At 44.9% G+C, this 10,368-nt stretch overlaps 1 protein-coding gene across 1 annotated transcript in view; it reads right to left on the reverse strand.

The window, feature by feature from the left end:
- Positions 1 to 6,384, reverse strand: part of LOC124015309 (ubiquitin-like protein 3) — a 42,134-nt gene extending 35,750 nt beyond the window's left edge. The window contains exons 1-2 of the mRNA XM_046330470.1: positions 5,963 to 6,384; positions 5,785 to 5,880 (exon numbers count right to left, since the gene is read on the reverse strand). Coding sequence (XP_046186426.1) covers positions 5,785 to 5,811 — 27 coding nt within the window. The 5' untranslated portion in view covers positions 5,812 to 5,880; positions 5,963 to 6,384. The remainder of the gene's footprint in view (positions 1 to 5,784; positions 5,881 to 5,962) is intronic.
- Positions 6,385 to 10,368: the final 3,984 nt, after the last annotated feature.

Genomic DNA, 10,368 nt, shown 5'->3' on the forward strand with positions numbered 1-10,368 from the left:
CTCTCCCTCTCTGAATACGTCCCTCTCTCTCTCTCTCTCTCTCTGAATACATCCATCTCTCTCTCTCTCTGAATACATCCCTCTCTCTCTCTGAATACATCCCTCTCTCTCTCTGAATACATCCCTCTCTCTCTGAATACATCCCTCTCTCTCTCTCTGAATATGTCCCTCTCTCTCTCTCTCTCTCTCTGAATACATCCCTCTCTCTCTCTCTGAATACTTCCCTCTCTCTCTGAATACATCCCTCTCTCTCTCTGAATACGTCCCCTCTCTCTCTCTCTCTGAATACATCCCTCTCTCTCTCTCTCTGAATACATCCCTCTCTCTCTGAATACGTCCCTCTCTCTCTCTGAATACTTCCCTCTCTCTCTGAATACATCCCTCTCTCTCTCTCTGAATACGTCCCTCTCTCTCTCTCTGAATATGTCCTCTCTCTCTCTCTCTCTGAATACATCCCTCTCTCTCTCTCTGAATACTTCCCTCTCTCTCTGAATACATCCCTCTCTCTCTCTGAATACATCCCTCTCTCTCTCTCTGAATACATCCCTCTCTCTCTGATTACGTCCCTCTCTCTCTCTGAATACTTCCCTCTCTCTCTGAATACATCCCTCTCTCTCTCTCTGAATACATCCCTCTCTCTCTCTCTCTGAATACATCCCTCTCTCTCTCTCTGAATACATCCCTCTCTCTCTCTCTCTGAATACATCCTCTCTCTCTCTCTCTGAATACATCCCTCTCTCTCTCTCTGAATACATCCCTCTCTCTCTCTCTCTGAATATGTCCCTCTCTCTCTCTCTCTCTCTCTGAATACATCCCTCTCTCTCTCTCTGAATACTTCCCTCTCTCTCTGAATACATCCCTCTCTCTCTCTGAATACATCCCTCTCTCTCTCTCTGAATACATCCCCTCTCTCTCTGATTACGTCCTCTCTCTCTCTGAATACTTCCCTCTCTCTCTGAATACATCTCTCTCTCTCTCTGAATACATCCTCTCTCTCTCTCTCTGAATACATCCCTCTCTCTCTCTCTGAATACATCCCTCTCTCTCTCTCTCTGAATACATCCCTCTCTCTCTCTCTGAATACATCCCTCTCTCTCTCTCTGAATACATCATTTCCTCTCTCTCTCTCTGAATACATCCTCTCTCTCTCTCTGAATACATCCTCTCTCTCTCTGAATACATCCCTCATTTCTCTCTCTGAATACATCCTCCTCTCTCTGAATACCTCCTCTCTCTCTCTCTCTGAATACATCCTCTCTCTCTCTCTCTCTGAATACATCCCTCTCTCTCTCTCTCTCTCTCTTTCTGAATCTCGTCCCTCTCTCCCTCCTCCCTCCATCTATCTGTGTCAGCTGTAGTGGTCTCTCTCTCTGCTCTCTCTCGTTCTCTAACTCTCTCTGTCTCTCTCTTCTCTCTGAATACATCCCTCTTTCTCTCTGAATACATCCTCACTCTCTCTCTCTGAATACATCCCAAACCCTCTTTCTCTCTCTCTGAATACATCTCTCTCTCCCTCTTTCTCTCTGAAAACGTCCCTCTCTCTCTCTCTGAATACATCCTCTCTCTCTCTCTCTCTGAATACGTCCCTCTCTCTCTCTCTCTCTGAATACATCCCTCTCTCTCTCTCTCTGATACATCCCTCCCTCCCTCTCTCTCTCTCTGAATACTCCCTCACTCTCTCTCTCTGAATACTTCCCTCTTTCTGAATAAGTCCCCAGAGTTATTCTCAGAGTTATCTGAATACATCCCAGAGTTATTAACCAGTTATCTCTCTGAATACATTCCTCTCTCTCTCTGAATACATTTACATTTACAACCAGTTATTTAGCCAGAGTTATTAACCAGAGTTATTAGCCAAGTTATTAACCAGTTATTCTCTCTGAATACATCCCAGTTATTCTCTCTGAATACAGCCTCTTATCTGAATAGCCAGAGTTCTTTCCAATAGTTATTCCCTCCCTCCCTCCATCTATCTGTGTCAGCTGTAGTGGTAGTGTAAAAATGCTCTGCTCTCTCTCGTTCTCTAACAGGACAGAGTTGTCTGGTGGAAACTGTTCCCAGCTGAAAGGTTTTCTATTGAACCAGTCTGCTTACTTCCTCTCTCTTTAACCTTATTAACCCTCTTTATGTCTGTTTATTTCTCCCTCCCTCTTTCCATTAAACGACAGTCCTTAGGCTTTAACAACACAAAGTTATTAGCCAGAGTTATTAGCTCAGAGTACTCTAGCTCTCAGTTCACTCTCACTCTCTCAGTTACTCTCAGAGTTATTAGCTCTCACACTCTCTCACTCTCAGCTCTCAGTTATTAGCTCAGTTATTGAATCTCAGAGTTATTTTCTCAAAAATAACAAAGTTAAAAACAACAGAGTTCTTCATCCAGTGTTTTAGCCAGTTATTAGCCAGAGTTATTAGCCAGAGTTATTAGCCAGTTATTAACCAGAGTTATTAACCAGTTATTAGCCAGAGTTATTAGCCAGCGTTATTAACCAGTTATTAGCCAGAGTTATTAACCAGTTATTAGCCAGAGTTATTAACCAGAGTTATTAGCCAGAGTTATTAACCAGTTATTAGCCAGAGTTATTAGCCAGTTATTAGCCAGAGTTATTAGACAGTTATTAGCCAGAGTTATTAGCCAGAGTTATTAGCCAGTTATTAGCCAGCGTTATTAACCAGTTATTACCCCGAGTAATTAGCTGTTTTTACCCAGAGTTATTACCCAGAGTTATTAGCCAGAGTTATTAGCCAGTTATTAGCCAATTATTAGCCAGAGTTATTAGCCAGAGTTATTCGCCAGTTATTAACCAGTTATTAGCCAGTTATTAGCCAGAGTTATTAGCCAGTTATTAGCTAGAGTTATTAGCCAGTTATTAGCCAGAGTTATTAGCCAGAGTTATTAGCCAGAGTAATTAGCTGGAGTTATTAGCCAGAGTTATTAGCCAGAGTTATTAGCCAGTTATTAGCCAGAGTTATTAGCCAGTTATTAGCCAGAGTTATTAGCGAGTTATTAGCCAGAGTTATTAGCCAGAGTTATTAGCCAGTGTTATTAGCCAGTTATTAGCCAGAGTTATTAGCCAGAGTTATTAGCCAGTTATTAGCCAGAGTTATTAGCCAGTTATTAGCCAGAGTAATTAGCAGGAGTTATTAGCCAGTTATTAGCCAGAGTAATTCGCAGGAGTTATTAGCCTGTTATTAGCCAGAGTAATTAGCAGGAGTTATTAGCCAGTTATTAGCCAGAGTTATTAGCCAGAGTATATGAGTCATATTATAGTGAATTATAAGTGAAAAAATCTGTAAAGTCTGTAAACAATTGTTGGAAAAATGACTTGTGTCATTGTAACGGATGTGAAACAGCTAGCTTAGTTAGAGGTGATGCGCGCTAAATAGTGTTTCAATCGGTGACGTCACTTGCTCTGAGACCTTGAAGTAGTAGTTCCCCTTGCTCTGCAAGGGCCGTGGCTTTTGTGGAGCGATGGTTAACGATGCTTTGTGGGTGACTGTTGTTGATGTGTGCAGATAGTCCCTGGTTCGCGCCCGGGTATGGGCGAGGGGACGGTCTAAAGTTAAACTGTTACATCATGCACAAAGTAGATGTCCTAACCGACTTGCCAAAACTATGGTTTGTTAAGAAATTTGAACCTAAGTGTATGTAAACTTCCGAATTCAACTGTAGATATATTGGGACATTTTATATAAACCTTAGAGAATATATGTATACTGCGACATCTTTTATATATAAATCTATACTGCAACATACTTTATATATATATATTACCCGGGACATAGAGAACATTAGGTGATGATCTGCTTCATATCTCCATCCATAGCCCACACAACAGATGAGGATCAAAGCACTCTGTGTGTGTGTGTGTGTGTGTGTGTGTGTGTGTGTGTGTGTGTGTGTGTGTGTGTGTGTGTGTGTGTGTGTGTGTGTGTGTGTGTGTGTGTGTGTGTGTGTGTGTGTGTGTGTGTGTCAAACCAACACACAGTCAGACACACACACATTACACACACACACACACACATTACACACACACAGACACTTTACACAAACACACACATTACACACACATTACACACACGCACAGACAAGAGCATGACCATTGGCGTTTGGATGATGATGTCATGGCTCACATACAGTAGATAAGCAGTGAGGCCGTGCATGCCTGGGGAAGGCGAGTCGCACGCCACGTCATGATGTCATGGCAGTAGATTTGGGGAAGGATGATGATGTCATGGCATCACATACAGTAGATAAGCAGCGAGGCTGTGCATGCCTGGGGAAGGCGAGTCGTCATGATGTCATGGCATACATACAGTAGATAAGCAGCGAGGCCGTGCATGCCACGCCACGTCATGATGTCATGGCATACATACAGTAGATAAGCAGCGAGGCCGTGCATGCCTGGGGAAGGCGAGTCGCGCGCCACGCCACGTCATGATGTCATGGCATACATACAGTAGATAAGCAGCGAGGCCGTGCATGCCTGGGGAAGGCGAGCGCCACGCCACGCCACGTCATGATGTCATGGCATACATACAGTAGATAAGCAGCGAGGCCGTGCATGCCTGGGGAAGGCGAGTCGCGCACCACGAAACGTCACGCAGACAGAGCGAAATGTCAACAGTAGCTACTGCTGCTGCTCAATCTGTGCTTCTCATTCTATTCCATATTTAATAATACCAAATATCGTTTAACCTTGTATTAAATGGAAAATAAATGATAGCCACGCTGAATGGCCAAAATAACGTATTATTTCATAGATTAATCTTTGTTTCATGTTTCTGTATCGATGCGGTGCGGTGCGATCACCCCAATAGATGTTGTAAACTCAATGGACGCAGACCAGGACACCGGATTGAAGCGCAACAAATCTGCTCTTACAAAGTGGAAATTCTTCAAATCCGTCATGATTGATGTCTTGTAACTGGCCCACGATGTTTGGCTGTTTTCGGTGCATAATATTTATGAGTTTTATTTTTTCAGGTTTAGAAGTGACTGCTAAATGTTAACTCCTGTTCGTATAAACTGGTAGCATAATTAGCCCACAGAAATCAGTGGTGGTCAAAAGTCGTTTTTTAAAAACTGCAATGCAGATGATTGGTGACGATGACATAAACATGGATTTTGAGGTTGACATCCGTACGAGCATTATACTCCGATTTCTACTTCATCATAGTGTGAAATACACATTTAAACAATAGTCTAATTGCCGTTTTCCACGTTTGGGTCGAGTTCCGTCTTTAGCGCCTCTATAATACACTGGTTAAATCAACGTTGTTTCGACGTGAAATAGACGTTGAAGTGACGTCTGTGCCCAGTGGGAAGACAATCATGTAATCACAGACCAATTCGCAATATGTGTTTTTTGACGTCGGAGGGCAAAGTGGCACCGAACGGCTACAGTTTCTACTGAAACATTCATTGGCACATTCTCAAAGGGTTTTTTTTATTGGCATGGGAAACATATTGTAACGAGCCTGGGTTTATAAGCGCGGATATCGACTCTGCCGCTTTTGGGGCACGATCGATAGCGCGCTGGACTTCGGTCCCGGAAAGTCGAGGGTTCGAGTCCTGCTCCCTGCCTGTTTCATTACAATAAGTTCACGTTGTCAAAGTAAATTAAATAGATCATAAACAAAAGTTAAATCAATCAATCAAAATGAAAATGGTAACATGACACTTAACAAAAGTTTCAGAGGAATGGAGGCATTTGAAATGTGATATTATGACGCTGTGTGTTATAACGATGTGCCGATAGTTAAATAAAATAAAACACCTCTCACCATTTCCGAGGGGGTAGAGCCTGTCATCTTGGAATCCGTCCACAGTAGGGCTTCACCGAAGTAAATAATATGTCGTTGTCTTTTACACCACGTAGACTGCAAATTATGAGTATTCGGTAATCAGTTAAACGTCCAAAAAAACAAATAGCTACTAAATTCCGTTGGTATCGCAACTCACCGTTCAGGAAATAATGTTGGAATGTGTTATTCTCCTATATCACATTTATTCAGTGTATTTATTCCGTTTAAATGCAGTTTTTTTTAACAGACTAGATGTGGTTATAGATTCGATCGGTGGGCCCCCATTGACCCCAAATATGTAAAAAGATCTGCCTTAAAAAAAGGTCCATACGCCATTGGAAAAACCAAATATATCGCGCTGTTAACATTAGGACATACCGATCTCGCTGTAAATCCGAACCACAGTTTGTTTCGAATATATAAAAAAAATTAAAAACGGAAACCCCCGGCGGTCATTAACGTGTTCCGTGGCTTTAAAACCTCTCGGTCATACTCCGAAAAGCAGAGTTAAACCATCGTTTTTAGTCACAGACTTTGTTCCCGACTCGCTCTTCTGCCAGTCTGTCATCCTGACTCTGAAGAACATGGCGACAGTGAAAAAGGTGGAGGGGGGCTGGAGGATGGAGGGAGGGGGGCTGGAGGATGGAGGGATGGAGGGGGGGCTGGAGGATGGAGGGAGGGGGGCTGGAGGATGGAGGGAGGGGGGGGCTGGAGGATGGAGGGGGGGCTGGAGGATGGAGGGAGGGGGCTGGAGGATGGAGGGGGGCTGGAGGATGGAGGGGGGGCTGGCTGGAGGCATAGTCCTCCGTGTCGTCTGAACACACACACACACACACACACACACACACACACACACACACACACACACACACACACACACACTCCCCCGGAGGGTCGAGTAAAGTGACCCTAGACACAAATAGAGGTGACCAGTTTATAAAAAGTCTAAGGATGTTGATATCAAATCAAAATGTATTTGTCACATGCGCCAAATAAAACATACAATAAAACATAAACATACAAATGAGTCGAACTTACAGAGAAATGCTTACTGACAAGCTCTTAACCCACAATGCAGTTCAAGAAGTAGAGTTAAGAAAGCATTTACGAAATAAACTAAAGTAACACAAGAAAATGACATGACAATCAAGAGGCTATATACAGGGTATTACGGTACAGAGTCAGTGTGGAGACTATATACAGGGTGTTACGGTACAGAGTCAATGTGGAGACAGGGTGTTATAGAGTCAGGAGACTATATACAGGGTGTTACGGTACAGAGTCAGTGTGGAGGCTATATACAGGGTGTTACGGTACAGAGTCAGTGTGGAGACTATATACAGGGTGTTACGGTACAGAGTCAGTGTGGAGACTATATACAGGGTGTTACGGTACAGAGTCAGTGTGGAGGCTATATACAGGGTGTACCAGTACAGAGTCAGTGTGGAGGCTATATACAGGGGGTACAAGTACAAAGTCAGTGTGGAGGCTATATACAGGGTATTACGGTACAGAGTCAGTGTGGAGACTATATACAGGGTGTTACGGTACAGAGTCAGTGTGGAGGCTATATACAGGGTGTACCAGTACAGAGTCAGTGTGGAGGCTATATACAGGGGGTACAAGTACAAAGTCAGTGTGGAGGCTATATACAGGGTATTACGGTACAGAGTCAGTGTGGAGACTATATACAGGGTGTTACGGTACAGAGTCAGTGTGGAGGCTATATACAGGGTGTTACGGTACAGAGTCAATGTGGAGGCTATATACAGGGGTACCAGTACAGAGTCAGTGTGGAGGCTATATACAGGGGGTACAAGTACAGAGTCAGTGTGGAGGCTATATACAGGGGTACCAGTACAGAGTCAATGTGGAGGCTATATACAGGGGGTACCGGTACAGAGTCAATGTGGAGGCTATATACAGGGTGTACCGGTACAGAGTCAATGTGGAGGCTATATACAGGGGTAAATACAGGGGTACCGGTACAGAGTCAATGTGGAGGCTATATACAGGGTGTTACGGTACAGAGTCAGTGTGGAGGCTATATACAGGGGGTACCGGTACAGAGTCAATGTGGAGGCTATATACAGGGGGTTACGGTACAGAGTCAATGTGGAGGCTATATACAAGGGGTAACGGTACAGAGTCAATGTGGAGGCTATATACAGGGGGTACTTGTACAGAGTCAATGTGGAGGCTATATACAGGGGGTAAATACAGGGGTACCGGTACAGAGTCAATGTGGAGGCTATATACAGGGGGTACCAGTACAGAGTCAATGTGGAGGCTATATACAGGGGGTACCAGTACAGAGTCAATGTGGAGGCTATATACAGGGGTACTTGTACAGAGTCAATGTGGAGGCTACATACAGGGGGTAAATACAGGGGGTACCGGTACAGAGTCAATGTGGAGGCTATATACAGGGGGTACCAGTACAGAGTCAATGTGGAGGCTATATACAGGGGGTACCGTTACAGAGGCAATGTGGAGGCTATATACAGGGGGTAAATACAGGGCGTACCGGTACAGAGTCAATGTGGAGGCTATATACAGGGGGTACCGTTACAGAGGCAATGTGGAGGCTATATACAGGGGGTACCGGTACAGAGTCAATGTGGAGGCTATATACAGGGGGTACCAGTACAGAGTCAATGTGGAGGCTATATACAGGGGGTACCAGTACAGAGTCAGTGTGGAGGCTATATACAGAGGGTACCGGTACAGAGTCAGTGTGGAGGCTATATACAGGGGGTTACGGTACAGAGTCAATGTGGAGGCTATATACAAGGGGTAACGGTACAGAGTCAATGTGGAGGCTATATACAGGGGGTACTTGTACAGAGTCAATGTGGAGGCTATATACAGGGGGTAAATACAGGGGGTACCGGTACAGAGTCAATGTGGAGACTATATACAGGGGGTACCGGTACAGAGTCAATGTGGAGGCTATATACAGGGGGTATCAGTACAGAGTCAATGTGGAGGCTATATACAGGGGGTACTTGTACATTGTCAATGTGGAGGCTATATACAGGGGGTACCAGTACAGAGTCAATGTGGAGGCTATATACAGGGGGTACCAGTACAGAGTCAATGTGGAGGCTATATACAGGGGGTACCAGTACAGAGTCAATGTGGAGGCTATATACAGGGGGTACTTGTACAGAGTCAATGTGGAGGCTATATACAGGGGGTAAATACAGGGGGTACCAGTACAGAGTCAATGTGGAGGCTATATACAGGGGGTACCAGTACAGAGTCAATGTGGAGGCTATATACAGGGGGTACCAGTACAGAGTCAATGTGGAGGCTATATACAGGGGGTAAATACAGGGCGTACCGGTACAGAGTCAATGTGGAGGCTATATACAGGGGGTACCGGTACAGAGTCAATGTGGAGGCTATATACAGGGGGTACCAGTACAGAGTCAATGTGGAGGCTATATACAGGGGGTACCAGTACAGAGTAAATGTGGAGGCTATATACAGGGGGTACCGGTACAGAGTCAGTGTGGAGGCTATATACAGGGGTACCAGTACAGAGTCAATGTGGAGGCTATATACAGGGGGTACCGTTACAGAGGCAATGTGGAGGCTATATACAGGGGGTACCGGTACAGAGTCAATGTGGAGGCTATATACAGGGGGTACCAGTACAGAGTCAATGTGGAGGCTATATACAGGGGGTACCAGTACAGAGTCAGTGTGGAGGCTATATACAGAGGGTACCGGTACAGAGTCAGTGTGGAGGCTATATACAGGGGGTTACGGTACAGAGTCAATGTGGAGGCTATATACAGGGGGTAACGGTACAGAGTCAATGTGGAGGCTATATACAGGGGTACTTGTACAGAGTCAATGTGGAGGCTATATACAGGGGGTAAATACAGGGGGTACCGGTACAGAGTCAATGTGGAGACTATATACAGGGGGTACCGGTACAGAGTCAATGTGGAGGCTATATACAGGGGGTACCAGTACAGAGTGAATGTGGAGGCTATATACAGGGGTACTTGTACATTGTCAATGTGGAGGCTATATACAGGGGGTACCAGTACAGAGTCAATGTGGAGGCTATATACAGGGGGTACCAGTACAGAGTCAATGTGGAGGCTATATACAGGGGGTACCAGTACAGAGTCAATGTGGAGGCTATATACAGGGGGTACTTGTACAGAGTCAATGTGGAGGCTACATACAGGGGGAACCAGTACAGAGTCAATGTGGAGGCTATATACAGGGGTACTGGTACAGAGTCAATGTGGAGGATATATACAGGGTGTTATGGTACAGAGTCAATGTGGAGGCTATATAGAGGGGGTACCGGTACAGAGTCAATGTGGAGGCTATATACAGGGGTACCGGTACAGAGTCAATGTGGAGGCTATATACAGGGGGTACCAGTACAGAGTCAATGTGGAGGCTATATACAGGGGTACCAGTACAGAGTCAGTGTGGAGGCTATATACAGAGGGTACCGGTACAGAGTCAGTGTGGAGGCTATATACAGGGGGTTACGGTACAGAGTCAATGTGGAGGCTATATACAGGGGGTAAC

This window comes from Oncorhynchus gorbuscha, linkage group LG02, assembly GCF_021184085.1.
Source record: "Oncorhynchus gorbuscha isolate QuinsamMale2020 ecotype Even-year linkage group LG02, OgorEven_v1.0, whole genome shotgun sequence".
In the NCBI taxonomy this organism is placed as follows: domain Eukaryota; kingdom Metazoa; phylum Chordata; class Actinopteri; order Salmoniformes; family Salmonidae; genus Oncorhynchus; species Oncorhynchus gorbuscha.